Below are 17136 nucleotides of genomic sequence, written 5' to 3'. Positions count from 1 at the left end.
CCCAGGGCAGGGACCTGCAGGGACTTTCCCTGCAGCAGCTCCAGGTGGTTTCGGGGCACCCAGAGCTGCACCCCACCCATAGGGATATTTTTGTGGGGACATCTCCATGTCCCTGTGCCACCCAGAAGTGGCACACAGCACCCAGGGACATGGTCCCTGCATGCTTCATGGGGTGTTCTGCAAAACACATGCCTTTGGAGCTTTTGGCTTATTGTGGCCAATTCCCTTCCCATCCGATGAGCACCTCCAGGCTGCTGCACAGCTGCCCATGCGTTTTGCTGTAGTTTCAGCTGTAGAGCTGTTGCTCCAGCCCTAGATGGGTCTGGCAGAAAAAAAAAATATATATATATACATATATAGAAAAAAATATAAGTAGAGATATACACACACCTACATACACATCTGGAAGATGCAGCAGCTTGGCTTCTGCTGCTGTTGCCCACCTGACAGCTGGCACAGTGGGGACATTTGTCACCTCCGGGATGTGGTTCAGCCTTGAGCCGCTGTCACCAACCAGCCGGGGCACGCACGGTGGTGACAGCCAGCCCGGAGCCCAGGGCCGGTGTCCTGGGCTGATGCCCACTGTGCTGGACGGGGCTCCGGTAGCAGCGAGCATCCCGCCGTCGTTTTTGGAGGTGTGGGGTGAGCACATCCACGCAGACGTGAAATCCTGCAGGGCTCCAGCCAGGGAAACACCGACCTCCGGATGAACCTTTGCGGTCCCTCATCTCCCACCAGCGGAGCCCCGAAAGTGGAAGGTGACACAGGGAGGAACGGCACCGAGTGCTCCAGCCCCTGGCACCGCCTCGCCCGGGGGAACCCCGGCCCTCTCCTCCCTGCACCCCAAACTGCTGGGCATGGATCTGCACAGCGGGCATGGCCGATGAAATCAGCTGAAAGTCCCTGTTTTTGCTCAGGGACTTCTGCGGAGAATCCCTGGGCATTTGCATCCCAAGGCTGTGAACTCCCTTTGCGGGAGTGGCCGGTGGCGCGAGCCCGGTGTGGACTGAGAGCTGTCCAAGGACCCTGCAAATAAATACCCAGAGGCTTTTCACGGACCAAGAGCCGTCCAAACACCCTGCACATAAATACCGAGAGGCTTTTCACAGACTGTGCCGCAGGTGGGGTGAATCACACAGCATGAACGGGGAGACTGGCTCCTGTGCATCCCGGAGCATCCCATCCTTGCCTCTCCTGGCCTCCAAGCTGGCTCCCACGTTCCAGAGGGGTTCATTAAGGAGAGATGCCTCTGTTCCCCCAAAAGCTTTCACGTCTCCAAAAGACGCGACAAATAACAGCAGGACGAAAGTAGGATAAAGGCACCTGCCCAATGTCACAGCCACACTGGGGGGTGACAGACCCTCGCTCCCAGCCTGGGCATTAAGGAGGCAGAAGTGTACCTGGTTATGTCTGTATATCAGATCCATATTTCCTTCCCAACATACATGGCGACAGCAATGCTGTTTTCTGCGCTTTCCCCTGACTGTAGTGGATCGGGAAGGGCAGACGCTGAGCAGCCCTGAGCCCGACCAGGGCACCGGGGCCTCTCGCATCAGCAGCCACAGCACCTGTGTATCACATAGTCCCCGCTTTGCCTTTCAGCCGCGTCCCACGGCACAAGCACCATCAAAAGACCTGCCACAGAAACTCCTGGTTTGGCTGGGGAAGGAAGTCCCACCCAGAACACCGAGATCAGGAAAAAAAGCTTTATTTGCAAAGAAAATATTGACAATTTACATAAACTTACATCCTAATTTATATACATTATGTATATTTTATATACAGATAGTGTCTGGAATAAAGATGTCGAAGCACAAAACAGCATCATGAGTTTATCACCGTGCAGCTTTGACAGGGAAAGGAGGAGTCGTGTCTCTTCCCACGGCTCCTCTCCCGTTCTGCTTGTGTTGGGGACCCAGAGGCTTCACCCCAGCCTGGGAGGGATGGCCGGGGGTGGTCGTCCCTTCCCTGTCCCCCAAAGCCTGTGCGAGGACAGGAGCCGGGGCAGGTGCCACCGGCCCGCAGGGACGGGAAAGGACACCCTGTGCTCTGCTTCTTACCGGGAAGAGGGGAAGGACCACGAACAAGCCAATGCACTTTGGTCATCTCCATCCTCAGGTGCCCTTGCCTAAGTCAGTGGAAGGATGATGCCAAGTCCCCAGATGGGGACAGGGGGTGGCAGGGAGACCACAACTACTGACCTGGGTGGCAAAGGCGCTGGAGGGAAGAGTGAGCCAGGTAGTTTTGGGTAGGAAGCCGTGACTTAAAGCCTTTACTGAAGGGAATTGTTCCCTCAACAAGGGCCCAGAACACCACAGCTGAGCTGGCTTCCCTAGAAACCGTCTCTGTACAGAGGAGCTGAGGAGGGAGAAGGGTTTGACAATGCGTTGCTGCTCGCCACACTTGCGCAGCTGGAGCCCAGCCCGAAGTTGGGCAGCAGAGCCAAGGCACGTAGGTAGGAGCAGAGGCAAAAGCACCGCCGGAGGGGATGGCTGGCACACGGGAAAGTCGGCTTTGTGTCCACCGTGTCGGATACGCAGACCTTTGTCTGAAATGAAGCACCTTCCCAACCAGAGCAGGAACCGAGATACATCAGCATTCAAAGCCATCGGAGGGGAAGACCAGAGCAAGGCCCTGTTCCTGCTGGGCTGTGTTAAAACCTCCCATACGCATCCCCCTCCCCCCCTCGGAGCCGCATCCAGGCCTTTTCGGCTCCTGTTAAGGGCAAGAGGCACCAAGGATGGTGGGACACCCTCCGCAGAAGCACCATCTAGAAGCAGCTACGCTACAGCCTGGTAACCTGCGCTGGAATACTTCACTAAGGAGAATTTGTCGCTAGAGAGGCCAAAGGGTTTCAAGTGTAAAGACTCCATGGCTGCCAAAGGACCAGTGATCTGCTCACCCCAGGGACAAACACGCTCTCGTATGAAGGCCACTAGCTGTCATCAGGTATTCTCTGCTCTCCAACTCCGCGTCTCCAGCTCAGCTCCACCCAGCTTTGGTGTAACGCAAACACTGGAACAAGCCCGTCGGCACCGCGGTGACGGGGCAGGCAGGACCCGACCCCTCCTGCTCTCCTCCGCGTCCCGGGCAGGTCCAGCGAGGGAACTCGACAGCGACGTGTGGGGCTTCTACAGAAACGAGGTCCTGCCTCCCCGTGCCCGCAGCCGGGAGCACGTCCCACGTCCCACGTCCCGGCAGCGGGGGACAAGGACACAAACTCCATCCACCGCACTCTCCCGACTCACCGCCTTATTCATGCCGGCCCCTAAGCCTTGCTGCTCAGGCTGTATTCTAAAGCAATCCTGTTAATGATTTGTTTCATGTTCTCAACTATACACAGTTGTCCCAACTCATTCTTGTCAGAGGAACATGTCCTTCTTAATCCACTTTAAAGGAAACAAACCACAAAGACTGGGTAAGTGCCCCTAAGGCTCTTGCTAGTCCAACATGTTAAGGCTAGAAAGGAGGAGAACATATTGAAAAGAGGAATAGCAGGCAATTTTTCATGCAGTTATTTTACAAACTGCACGCCTCCTGTGAATAGCGAGGCCGTGGCCAAAGCTGGGTGCCCCCAAGAAATACTTATCTCTCAATAACAGCAATACTTGGCAAGCGAGATCACTCGCTACGGCCGGGGAAAAGCGATGGAGCCAAGAACGCTGCAGCCAGGCCGGACCCTTGTGTCGCTCCAGCACGGGGCCGGGACATGTCCCTCATCCCCGCAGGTGACAATCCTGCGCCACCTCTGCTTGGAGATGGAGCTCATCGTCACCAAGACATCGGTTTGAGACTCGTCCCGTTTGCTACATGGGCTGGAACTTCACTACCCTCTTTACTTTTTAAGGGAAAAAAAAACGCTCGGAAAAGAAATCTGATTAAACAAGAACACAAATGACAATGCGACCAAGCGCAACCCAGGGCACGACACAAAAGAGCAATTATCGCTTCAGCCTCTTCCTCAGCTCCAGCACATCTTATAGCTTTAGGTCTCCCCAGCTGGAGGGAGGTAACGGGAGAGAGTTGCTCAAGAAGCCAAAAGAAACAATAGTGTCCCAGCTCTTCCATTAGTCACCAGCAATCGGGTTATGACCAGACTCAGCAGGGCTCGGAGAAAAGAAAAGTGGTGACTTCATGCTGGACCAGGCTTTTAAAATACTTGGGTTTTTTCTGCTAAAGACTCCATCACCACTTATTAGAGCGTTTTAGGTAGAAGGGTGCCAAAAGGAAAGGGGTGGGAGAGGAAGGACAGAAACCACATCTAAAAGCAGGACAGTTACTATTAAAACAGAAAAAAAAAAATCCTGTTTGAATAATTTTATTCTTAAACATGACAAACTTCTTCAGAGTGTTTCCACAAGTACTCGTGTCTGCTCTAAAGCCTGTAGAAATGTGTTCTGGTTTGCAAAACATTAATTAAAAAGACAACAAATAAAAAAGAACCGAAACAACAAACCCGAACCCGGCGGTAACAGCAGCAGTGCTCCAGGGCAGCCCCGCTGGGGAGGGCACACCCGGGGCAGCGGCGGGGGCTGACAACAGCGGCGGCTCTGCAACCGGTCATCGGCATTTGCTTTGGGACGCTGCGATTTCTGGGGCGTGGGGGCAGTTTCCCACATGCTAAGCCTGAAAATTTCCCCTTCCCCTCGCGCCGGAGGCTTCGCAGCCCCATCCCGCGCCCTCGGGCCGGGCGCTTCGCCACCCGCGCCCCAAGGGTGGACGTAAACACCCCCGGCCCCGTCCTATTCCCCTCCCTCCGCACCCCAGTTCGGACTGGGAAGGCAGAAAAGCAGACCCCCCCTTTTTCCCTTTTCCTTGCCTTTCGTTAGCGTGCAGAAGCAGGAGCGCCTGGGTAGGACACGGTGGACACGAGTCTGGCTTCTCCCGCGACCGCCTGGGATGCTCTGGCTAGTGCAACATGAAAGCAGAGACCCACACCGCTCCCAACAAGCCTCGGTGAAGATCACAGAGCAAACATCAGTGCAGTAATACTTGAAATACTGAGACAAGGCAGACACAACAGCCTTTCTTCCTCACAACGCTTATTTTTTGGTTTTTGATCCAAGTCTCCATGCAAGTCACAGAAGACAATTGTGCTTCCTGCATTCACATATAGGAATAAATAGCTCTGGATCAGTTTTCTTTTTGGCCGGATTACAGAACCCCCTGAAATACTGATAACGCTTATGAACAGCAGCACGGTGCAGTTCTGCGAGTCTCCTTGGATGTGCCCGAGTTCATCTTAGGATGCTGGCGCATCTCCTAGGCGTATGGCCCCAAAGAAGGTTGTGTGCTTGCTCATGTTGATGGAGATGTCAGCATGGACCATCTTCACGGCGATCTTCTGCCTGGCTTTGAGGAGGCAGACCCCGGCCGTGTAGCAGGTGTTGAAGTTGGTCTTGCCGGTCTCGATACTCCGAGTGCATTGCAGAAAGGGCTTTTCATCCACCACCACCTCGTAGCTGGCAAAATCTGTGAAGTTTATGTAGTATACCTGATGTGAAGCAGGAAGAAGAAAGGCATTAGGGAGTGGTTTTGTGCACATGGAACAAGTCCACGTTCCTCTCAGTGTGTACACACACGTTTCTCTCCGCTAGCGATCCCTGCCTTGGCCCGGGACACCTACACCACGGGAGGTTGACTCGTTCGAGGCAGAAAGAACCCCAAGCCAACCAAACACGAGGAAACTCTGTCTTCTGCTTCATACTCACACAAGCATGCAAGTGTCCGCGAATCCATGTATCTAAGGCTGAGCTACAAATCCTCGCTTTAGACCCTGCTTATTGCAGGAGAAAATAAATACAAACCTGCACAGGCCTCGTTACAAAAATGCACAGACAACCTTATCTGCCACAAACAGTTCTGCATCCAACAAACAAACAGAAATAGTTTAACTGAAGTCCTCTTGCACTTACCTGGCCAGTCCTGCTTCCTGGGTCCCATGAGCCTCCTTTAGTGTTGCCATCAAAAATGCCCTAAGATGTACTGGGAGGTGCCTTCTTTGCAATGGGACTCGAGGTGCTTTCAAAGGCATAAACTATTACAGGGAAAACACTCTCCCAACCTCCAGAGCTCGGAAGGAAATGACCTTAGAGTGTTCGCGCTGGTTTAACTCTGTGATCTAGCGCCTGAGTCCACGACTCCATCACTCGTTACTTCACCGCCTCCCACACACTGATTCTGAAGAACTGTGGGATGCCTGAGAAACACCCACCCGAAGAGGAGTCACCCCCGGGAGCTGCTGCTTCCCCCTAGGAGGAAACCAGCCGCTTCGGGTGTACCTGCTAGTTCTTCTTAGGCTACACCTGCAACCACAGAAGCTGCGCAAAACTGAGTCCCCTTTTTGCATGAGGGACTACAAATGACAAAAGCTTCAGAGGTACAACGTTGTGGCCACCAGTTAGCACTTGGGGAAATAATTATACTTTGGCCCACGCGGAGTTATTTTTCCTGTCCCCGTCCAAACCAGGCAGGTGAGCAGTTCTATGCAAGGGCAGCTCCCTCCACACTTGATCCGCCTCGGAACAGTCCCAGTGGGGCTGGCGACTGAACAGAGTCAAATCATGAGCAGAAGGTGATACCAGAAGCCTGAAACAAGGTGGAAGTTGCTTAATTGTGGTTGCCACACAGAACCTCTCTCATATGACTAAAATCTGCCGCAGAACCTGGATGGTTTTTCAGTCACGGGGGGGTGGACACCCTGCCTGCCCTGGAAGGGGAGAGCTCCACGGCTCATAATCCACGGGGCTCAGCAATTCTGCTCAGAGATGTGCAAGACACTGGGAACAGCGCCCATCTCCTGCCTTTTATTTGAATGGGGAGAGGAAATCAATTAGCTGTATACTATATCATGATAATTTATGACTTTGTTTAGCCCATTGTACAGAAGCAGGTCCGTACATCTGAAGCAGCGGCTGGGCCATCCCGCTGCACGATGCGGCTGCTGGCTCATCGTATCGGGCTGAAGCTACGTGAAGGTGGAGGCAAAACGGAGTTACCTGGGCTGGAGTTTGGCCAAGCCACCCGGGGCTGAGAGTCCTACGCTTACAGAGAGTGACATGGCTTCACAAGGATCCCCAGCTGGCCGGCTTTTGGTTCTTACATCTCTTTTAAAGCGCAGAGCCCAGCGTCCTGCTGGGACCCTTGTTCTGCAAGGAGGTTTAGATGGGCACAGACAAGCACCGGTGGCATGCGGGATGTGGCGGGGCGCCTGTGTTTCGGTAACTAATCTCTCGCGGCTGGTGTCACGGCGAAATGTGTGACCTTGCCCTTCGTGACTCTAACATCTTCCTCCGACACACGTCTCCTAGAGCACGAAGCGGTTAAAAGTACATACAAGTTTCTTGGCATTTGCTAGTGGTCTGGAGCCCTCTCGTGGTTTCATGCAAGGCTTCCATTGGAACACAAGAATAGGAGTTAGGCCTAGGACCGTACTCACTTCTACCTGACTATAGATGAAGTATGTGCCGTCCACCAGTACCTCCAGCTCCCCACTGCGGGCATGCAGCTTAAACACCTTGGGGTTCATAGTGATGCGAGACCAGTCATTGAGGACTCCACCTGAAAGATCTCAGTATGAGAAAACGGCAGTCACTCAGTACCCGTCAGAAGGAAAAGCGCAGGAGCACACAAATACAGTCACATCGTCAAGGTTTCATACACAACAGCTGGCACAGACTCAAGTTGAAAAGTCAAGTGACTCAGTAAGAAAATCCCAGAATTAAAGGCTACGGTGCATTGATCTGGATGCCTCCACCATGTCTTGCGGGTGGACACCCGTTTTGTTCAGTGTGCAGCACAACTGATTTGCGTCTCTACTTGTCCTCGTCAAGAGTTCTCATCCTTGAAAAAGAGGCGTATGGCCTTTTGTACTACACTACGCTCATCGCCAGCGCTGGTACAGACTGGCTTGCCCCCTCCTGACACTAAGCTGAGCTTATTATCATATTGGAGTGTTTTACAAGGCCTGAAAACAGGTTCCCATCAAAAGTAAGTGGTATCATCCCCACTCCAGAGCAAAGACACCCCAGCACATGCAAATCAACGCCAGTACTTTAAGGTACTTGCAAAGTTTCCTTAATTCACCTGAGAGGCCAGGGGCTGATTTTTCGCACTATTCCTGTCCTTAGGGGAATGGGACCACCCGTGGCCAATGTGTCTGACCCCTCCCAGTGCTGCTGGGCAGGAGGATGTGCTCATGATGTGCTTCACTTTAAGTCTTGGGATCATCCCTAGAAAAACGCTAGTCCTTGAGGGAAAAGAGGCAACAGTATCATGGAAAAAATCATGTTCAACCACGGGACTAGACCATGTATGTGCATGGAGGTTGGCATTACACGATGGGTTTTAATTCTGGTATTCCTTGACTTCAACATTCTTGACTTTGTACCTAGCCTTGTTTTAACACATGCTTTGTCATTACATTTCCTAGGGGGTTAAAAGCCAAAATAACAAGCAAGTATGAAATTGCACCACATCGCACCCCATTAGCCCCTAACTGCGGTCCTCAGCACGGTCAGAGGTTTATAGATCCACCACCAGTCCTCTGGCGCTGGGGACAGCGGAACAACTGACAACGTGAGTGGACTTCTGCTCTCTGGACGGGCCAACGAGCAGGTCCAGAGGACATGCTTTGCTATGAGCCGGGGACAGAGCCATTCTCTGTAGGTGCCTTGTTCTATTGAAGCCAACCCTTCTCCTCCCAGCCTTCCCCTGCTCCCCAGCTCCCTGCCCCAGTTGCGCACCAGCCAGCTGGACAGAATTAATGGCTCACGGCGTCAGATTGTTCCTGAGCAGCAGGGAAGGACCCTCACAGGGCAATTCCCACTCTCAGGGAGCAGCGTACGCTCTGTCAACATCCAGGCTTCCCATTAATAAAGGGATAATTACTTTCTGAATGTTGAGCAAAGCACCATCTTTCCCCTCATTTTGTTCCTTTCTTGTTTAGGGGAGCTTTCCCCCACCCCACTGTAAGCACAGTTGCTAACTGTGCAAAATCACAGCTCACGTCTGCTGAAAGAGAGAAAACTGCCTTTCGAACAGAAGCGGTGGGCAGCAGAATGTGGGCAGGGGTCCCGCAGCCCTGTCCCTGCTGCCCCAGCGCCTGGGGGGACACACACCGAGGCTGCTGCCCACGCTCCCCGGGGAGCTGCATGGTGTGAATTACAGAATAATAGAACATTTGGGGTTGGAACGGACCTTTAAAGATCATCTAGTCCAACCCCCCTGCAATGATGCAGGGGACAACACAGCCCAGACATTGTGAGCGGCAGCTAATGAATGAGACCCAGCTGTTGGCAAGAAGAGCAGGAACTCGAGCAGAAATTGGAGAGGGATCCGGGGAGGAAGGAGGAGAGCAAAGAGCCGCCTCTGGACGAGAAATGGCTCAGCAGGACTTGAGCTTAGAGGCTTGAAGGAGGTTGGTGGGGTAGAGATGCACAAGGGACCACAGAGGATGTGTGTGCACGAAATGTCAGTGTAACGCAGGAGGAGCTGGTGGCCGTGCACCTCTGTGTCCTCCCACTACAGCTGGGCCTTCCCCTGCCATAAATTACTGGGAAAACTGGAGAAAAACACAGGCTAACGGGGCTGAGACGGGAAAAGGATACACTGAGGGCTTAAAATAGAATAGAGTGGGAAAGAAGGCTGGCCAGCGAGGGAAACTCTGATACAACAGCAGGTTGGGGGAGGCACATCGTGTATCTGGGGGTCAAGAAGGGAGATGCAGCGGGACAGAATTACCGGGATTCACAGGATAATCCAGGAGATAAACAGAAACACAGGAGAAATGGGGATGGAGGCTCAAGAGGAGACTCTGAGGGGCTCTGGGCAGGAGAATCAGCCTGTGACAGGGGAGGCCAACAGCAGGGACAACAGGGACGTGTTTTAGGATGGACTTAGGCCCAGATACGAAGCTATGAGTGCAGGATGGGCTTGCTGAAAAGGAACTGCCAAAATCATGAGATCCTTACCATTTTTCACTTGGATGGCTGAGCCTTGGCCTTGGAGGTGGACCACAGCTGGCTGCAAACGAGACCAGAGGGATCACAAATTAATGGGAAATGCTGCGCCACGGGACGGTCACTCCACGCACCCCACAGCCCGTGACCGGTACAGAGGCACGACAGCACCCCGAGAGCATTAATGCTTTTCATAAATGAAAAGAGATATCAGAGCAGCTGACAACAACATGGTTAAGTGCTGGAGAAGAGGGGAGAAGCCCAAACCAGATACCCAGAGCTTTCTTTTGAGCAATGGAAAGGGTGAGCTCAGGCAGTCACTCTGATGTAGCACATGCAGAAAGGAGGTCTTTTTGTTTCAGAGCTGTGCCATCAAACGCAACGTTAGCAAACATGGCTGGTGGTGCTTACAAAAATACAGCCATAGCTGGGTTTTTTTCGCTTGAAAGAAGATCAACCAACCTGCACGTCTCTGGAGCCGGCCTTGTCCGTGGCACCTGCAAAACGCAATTGCACATCATTGAATGGGAAGCTTGAAAGAGCTGCAGTAAACACTCCCATAAATAAGACTTTTACCCCATAATAACCATTAACCCCCCATTTTTAACAGAAGGCGGACAGCACCAGTGGTATAAGGTGCAGCTTAATGTTAATAAGTACACAAACAAGAAGATTCATCTTACTTTTTCTTGTTTTATTCCTACATTTCTGCCTAACATCATCAAAATTCCCAAAGCTATTCGACCAGTTTCCACTAGAAGGACAAATTGCACAACCCTTCCCCTGATCGGCAGTGCCAATAAAGCCTCTTGGCTGCAAAGATTACAAGTTTCGCTCCGCAGTAGCTCAGGTCATTCATTGCATTCAAGCTACACGCTGAAATCTCTGTTCTCCAAGAGCCCAAGCCCTATGAAAGAGGAGATGCCTGTGGGCAGTGCTGAGGACCTCATGCTGCTCCTGGCCTCTGCGCTGCCAGTTTCTGACATACAAAACTGAGAAGTCAACCAAGTTTTCCCTTGAGAGCCATGCGAGCTAGAGCGTCATAGTCCTGATTTCTGTGAAGATACGTTTTTTGATACTAGGCTGTTCATACGTATACATATAACGAACGACACTGATGTGAACTTGTGCATTTTAAAGAGTTATTAACTTCAGGGATTTTAACAAAATAATTGGCACATGACTCCATGGTGAGGATACAAAGAAACAATGAAAAATGAAACTAAGAACTGTAGGAGAAAACACTCTTTTCGTCTGGCTGGTACAGGAGGCAAGTTCGTGCGGTTCCTGGGCTGGCTCAGCGGCGGTGCTAAGCGCCACCCTTCCTGGTCCCGCTGCAAAGCTAGGCTTTGCGTCAGCTTAAGAGGAATTAACACACACCCCGAGTCACCGCTGGGAAGAGCCACTTTGCACACCCAGAAATCGGTCAGATTTTGGTGGGATGCTTAAGGGGAACCGAGGCTCCGCATGTCTTTGCTGCTCCTTTCCTCCGCATCCTCTGCTGACAGGTACCGCACCGCACCCTAAACCAGCACCCTAAAACCCCACCGTGCAGCACAACTTCTGCTCCTCCCGTGCCCCGTGGGCGCAAGGACCAGCCCAGGAACACCTGAGTCCTACACAAGGACGCTGCACCGCCAGGTTCAGACCCTCCACTGTCCTCAGATGGAAAACCAGAGCTTTTCTATTTATTTGCACATCGTTGTGCCACCATGGCATCTCCCGCATCCCCATGACACAGCAGGGCTCTGAGCAGAGAGGGACAACGCGGTTACCTGAGGGACCCTGCAGTCCAGGAGGTCCCTGAGGGCCTGGAGGGCCAGGGGGGCCGGGTGGTCCCATCACGGTTGTGCCGGGAATCCCGGGGATGCCGGGAATGCCAGGGGGGCCCTGGGGCCCAGGAGGACCTGGTGGCCCTTGGGGACCATTGGGCCCTGGAGGACCAGCCTTCTTACCTGAAAAACAGAAGGTCAGACATTAGTTTCACCCCACGCTCAGCCTGCAGAGGTCTTTGACCTACAGGAAAGCCCTGGGGACAAGGAAAGCAGAAAATCTGGGATGGCTGCTTGCTGGCTGAAGGGCAGGAACAAGAAGGAGCATCCAGCCATGTGGGATGTTCTTATGCATTAGGATATAACGGCCATGGCCTGATCTCCTGTCTGAGGAGGAGGTGCCTCCAGAGGGCAGTTCCGAGCTGAACTGCAGCTCCTTCCAGCAATGGGAGGGATCCCACATCGCTATGGGGCCAGCGGGATGCAATTAATGTGCACCAAGGGCTCTGATGCTACGGCTCCTCTAAATAATTAATTGTGCATTTTGGGCTCTGGATGGGGCAAGGGAAGGAGTAACCCATTCAGGAGGCACTGCCATATTCCCCAAACACAGCTCACCACACGGTCCCAGAAGGAGAAACAGCACAACCAGTTTAACTACAGACTCTTATCAGACATATCCAGAGCAGACTTCCCGCAGGGACAGCCTGACCTGTGCTCTCCCAGTTTTCCAGATCCCCAATAAAAAAGATGTCCTTTTGGGGCAGTTTTTTAAATGCAGATTTGTCACAGCTTATATGTCAAAGAGCTTTATTAACAGCACAAAACTGCTTCAATTGCTGGAACAAAGTCCACTGTAGGACAGAATTAAACGCTTTTTTAGATGACAGCAGCAGACAGGATATGAAATAATGGTTATTGGAATGGTTTCTGAGTACATTCATGTACTTGTTTCTCTACTGACTACCCGTCTTTGCCATGGAACAATGCTGTAAGAAAACCCCATCTGTTCTAGTCAGTGAAGAAGTGGAAATCTCAAGACGGCCACGAGCAAGGGCACATGGAAATCAGTGTAGGACAATAGTGCGGTTGAGCTTCAACGTGCAGAAAACTAAGTTAAAGTGATTAAAGCAACCATGGCATCCTACGAGCTTAAGGGGACAAATCATTCACAGCAGAATTTCCACCCAAATTAGCAGCCGTGTCTCCAAATCTGCGCTGGCAACACGCCAGCTCCTCCTCGGATCCAGCAGCTCTGCTCCTCCTCGGGTTAACGACACGCTTTGGAAATTATCGACCCGTTTCTCCGACAGCACACTCGCTCAATCCTCGTCATCCGCATCCCCGCCGGTCGGGGCCATCCAAAGCGGGACCGCACGCAGCGAGTGGGATCCTGCTGCTGTCGCTCCTCGCTTTCCTTCCCAAGGGGGGTCCGCATTACAGCTGCTTTAACTAATCTGCCCTGCTACTAAAGGAGCTGCTCGTTTAGCGCTAAAACAATCGCACGTAATTTGGATGCCGCACAGGGACGCATATTTTCTGTGCATTCACGCTCCTTTGAGTAATTTCATCTACTTGTTAGCATTGATGGAACCTCACTTATTAAAGTTGCAAGGCAAAAGAACCCAGATATTCAGTAAATATAAAGCTCTCGATTAATCTGCTAACGGAGGAGACCCCAGGCCCAGGAGCACCCAAGTCCCAGCTTGCCAAGTCCCCGTCTTCGGCCACATGCACCAGGCAGGCTCCAAAACTCAAAGCAGGCAGAACCAGTAAGTTTCCCTTAATCATCATTCACCAAACAATATGTTCTAATTCTGAAAAAAATTAAATGTGACAATACCATAAAATTAAAACTGTTTTATACGGCGCTACAGCTGTATATAATACAGCGCTGTGAGATCCCCCTGCTACTCGGGAATTGCTGCGAACACCACAGCCATCATTTGTTATTAGTTCAGCTGATTTAACATGAGTTTAGGGTTTCAGAGCTTTGCTAGGACAAACTTCTCAAACATAAAATTTTATGCTGCTTTCGAGGGTAAATATAAACTAAGTTTCTAACTGCGGCCTGTCTCAACGTCTCAGCCGTAAATCTTGAGCCTGGATCCAAGGATTAAAAGGGATGGGATGTGCTACTGAAGTAGCGCTTCGATGGCTCCGAGGAGCAAAAGTAGGTAACGCGACTGTGCTTGCCCAAAATCAATGCCGCAGCGTATTTTTGAGGAGAATTTTATAGAATGATAGAATCTGATTGATTTGTGTCCTAAGCTGTTCATACTTGAATAGAGAAAGACGACGGCCATCTGTGTAATGTCACTGTGCTGTAAAGGTTGTGTACAGATGCCACGCATACGCTGACAGTAACTTATGCCAGTGTATAATATGCATGTATGTATGTATATGTGAGTATATGAGTTTATACTCACACGTACAAGCAATTCGGATCCTTTCACTCATTGAAGTTCCTGGTGGCAAGTAAGTGTATGAGCGTGAGCATTCCCCAGGACTCCTGCACCACCAGACACCCCATGGAAACACGGGGCTGCCCCCAATAACCTAAATCACAATAACTCATCGATACGCATCTTAAAAACACCCAACTGCAAACAGCTTGAGGAACATAAAGTCAGACAAAGCACCAACACACAAAATAATCCTTCTAAGGTTAATACACAACCATAAGTGAGATGCTGAGTGTATCACCGTTGACTTTGGTGGGTCTGAAGGAGACCCCAACCTGCTTGCTGGGACTGGGAGGAAACCTGAAGCTGTTTGGGCAAATGGCTCCTGAGAGCTGGTGTGTGACTCAACTCCACCCAACTATTTAATTATAACGTCTTCAGAATTACTTCTGTACAATGTAATGAGCTTATTGGAGCTTTTAGGGAAGGCTTTAACAAGCGCCGATGCTGCTCTGCCACAATCCCTGCCCTTCCGGAGACGGAACCTTCTCCTCGGTGTCCTTCCCGTTGGCTAAAGAGAGTTCACAGCTGGGTAACACAGGCACGGGAAGGGAAACTGAATTCAAACTCAACTTACCCTTTTTCTTGTTTTTAACTGAACTTGGACCTACAAAGGAAAAAAAGAGAAAATTAGTGAAATTCGGCAATGATTTAATCTTAGGAAATCCCCGCTGGCACCAGCACCCACCAGCCCAGAGGTGCCTCTCGGAGCTGGAACAAAACTGGCAACAAAGCCAAAAACTGTAGAATTGTCCATTTTCTACAAACAATTACTGTATCATGATTTTACCGGGATCTGTATCTGTTTTGCCTCCTCTCAAACAAGCAACCCATGGCTGGTTTAACAAAAGTCAGCCAGTTTTGGTGGGCACCTCCCCTCCTCATTGCAAAGATGAGTTAAACCAACGGCAAAGCTCAGGTGACGGATGCTCTTCCCCCTTAAGCCAGAGGTTTAATCTCAGGTAGCAGTTTAGTTCCAGCTCTGCTGAGCACGGCTCAGTTTTGCCATAGCTCACTGATGGAAGTACCTTCAGACAGCAGAAATCCTGAGACTCAACAGAAACCATTTAAAAATGCGATCCCTGCACAGCAGTTATTTCTCAATGGATACATTTGTGGGCTGTGCAGCCGTACAGGAATTTTCTCTGTTTGCTTGAAATTGCCCAGCTTAACATTTAAAGCTGACGCATTTGACTTCCTGCTGAGGACAGGTTAGAAGGAAGTTAATGTGACTCAGCTGAGAGCAGCAACCCAAATACTTGTGAGCCGCGTTGTTTAAAAATAACAAAATACTAAAAAAAATCCCCAAAGCAAAGAATGAGTCTGAACTGGCTCATTTAAACAATGAGAATAGAACCCTCCCTAGCAACAAGTGACGATACGTAGAGTGAAGCTGAGAAACTACGTGACTTTCTGAGCAGAAGCTGAAGTGTGAAGTATGTTCCATTGCCTCCTCAAAAATTAACGAGGGATGGGAATGGACCACAAAAATCCCCAAATATTCCCTTGCTGTTCATCAGTGAAATCCCTCTAAAATCTGCATTTAAGCACACATGGAAGACTGAAATCACCGTTGACTGAGATGAGCTTATAATGAACGGAAGATAACGGGGTTGCTTTGAGTCGGCACTGGAAGAGAAAGTCAAATTCCCAATTAGAACAGAAGCGCCACGTTCCCATGGCTGGACGGGCAGAGGAGAGAACGACCAGAGCAATACCCCGCGACCTTACTGACGTCTTTTCAACAGGAATATTAACTTACCTACATTACGCTGTTGAGTCACGGGAAAATTCTGGTATTACCTATTTGTTATTTCTGCTAATTTACTGTTTTTTTTTCCCACTAATCTGTATATTCACAATATTAAAACATGCAGATAGGACAGATGCAGATTGCTAACAAGGCCAGTCCCAGTAACTCGACAGGGAGCACCATGGAAGCCAAACACCAGCACATGAACTGCGAAACCTTTTAGCTTTGGATTATTTGGATTATTTTTGCATTTTCTGAGCTCCCAAGATGCAGAATGAGCCACGATCACAGCGGCGATTTCCATCGACCCTCATCTCAGGCACCAGCTGGTTAATCGCATTTTCAGTGCAGAGAAAAAAAGTGTCTGGGGGACATAATTAAAAGAAAAAGCCAAACAAAACACCAGAGCAAGCAAAATGCAAGTGCTGCGTATGTGTCTCTGCAGACCCCGGAGTCACGAGAGTTTATTTCATGTTATATATATCACACCATTAGCGCCATAACCAGAGTGAAAGTACAAATAGCTGCGGCAAGCCAAACACATTTGAAATGGATGGAACCAATTAGCTTCAAAGATGAATGGGAGGAATGAGAACCACATGGGATGTCAATGTTCGCAGTCTATATTACAACACACGCATCTGTTCCAGGCACGGCAGAGAGAGATGTTACGGCTGTGCAAGTGAATCTTTCGACAAACACAAAAAATACTTCTGACATGAAAAAAACACAATATTATTAGCCTTGGGAGCTTCTGAGTCTCTGGGGTTCGCATCTGTTCATCTCGCAGGAGGAGGGGGTGGATAATTTAATTGTAGCAGGGAGCCAGGAGGTTCATCCCGTACACCAGAAAACAGGATTTTCTTCATTTTTGCTCAAAATGGTAAACTCAGCGGACCTTCCTAAATTTAGTCTAAAACGGTAACAAAGCCTCTTGCGGAGTTTGGAAAGCAGAGCTCCACCACAACGTCAGGACTGTATTTCCTTCAGCACGGAACGTGCTGAGGCACAAGGCTTGAAAACTTCACTTGATATCAGTTGTCCCAACACATATGTGCAGAGAAGGAAAAAAACATGAATGCATATGACCCACGGGTTAGCTGTTAGGTGTTAAATACCTACAAGTTAGGCGATCCTAAATCTTTCCAGAGTCTTCTCCTACCCCATTAATCCCATCTCGCCACCCC

General features: G+C 50.5%; 1 protein-coding gene across 6 annotated transcripts in view; it reads right to left on the bottom strand.

Annotated features, from left to right (window-relative positions):
* Nucleotides 1-1692: 1692 nt before the first annotated feature.
* Nucleotides 1693-17136, bottom strand: part of EDA (ectodysplasin A) — a 74073-nt gene continuing 58629 nt past the window's right edge. Inside the window, exons 3-8 of one of the 6 annotated variants that reach the window (XM_065077339.1) lie at nt 14774-14803; nt 11735-11914; nt 10422-10456; nt 9972-10023; nt 7481-7569; nt 1693-5494 (exon numbers count right to left, since the gene is read on the bottom strand). In XM_065077339.1, coding sequence (XP_064933411.1) covers nt 5243-5494; nt 7481-7569; nt 9972-10023; nt 10422-10456; nt 11735-11914; nt 14774-14803 — 638 coding nt within the window. In that variant the 3' untranslated portion in view covers nt 1693-5242. Of the gene's footprint in view, nt 5495-7438; nt 7570-9971; nt 10024-10421; nt 10457-11734; nt 11915-14773; nt 14804-17136 lie in introns of all 6 variants that reach the window. The other 5 variants (XM_065077337.1, XM_065077340.1, XM_065077334.1 and 2 more) reach the window with 5 other exon arrangements.

This window comes from Columba livia, chromosome 12 (genome assembly GCF_036013475.1).
Source record: "Columba livia isolate bColLiv1 breed racing homer chromosome 12, bColLiv1.pat.W.v2, whole genome shotgun sequence".
Taxonomy (NCBI): domain Eukaryota; kingdom Metazoa; phylum Chordata; class Aves; order Columbiformes; family Columbidae; genus Columba; species Columba livia.
Note: the sequence above shows the minus strand (reverse complement) of the source record. Positions and strands in the feature narration are given on the sequence as shown.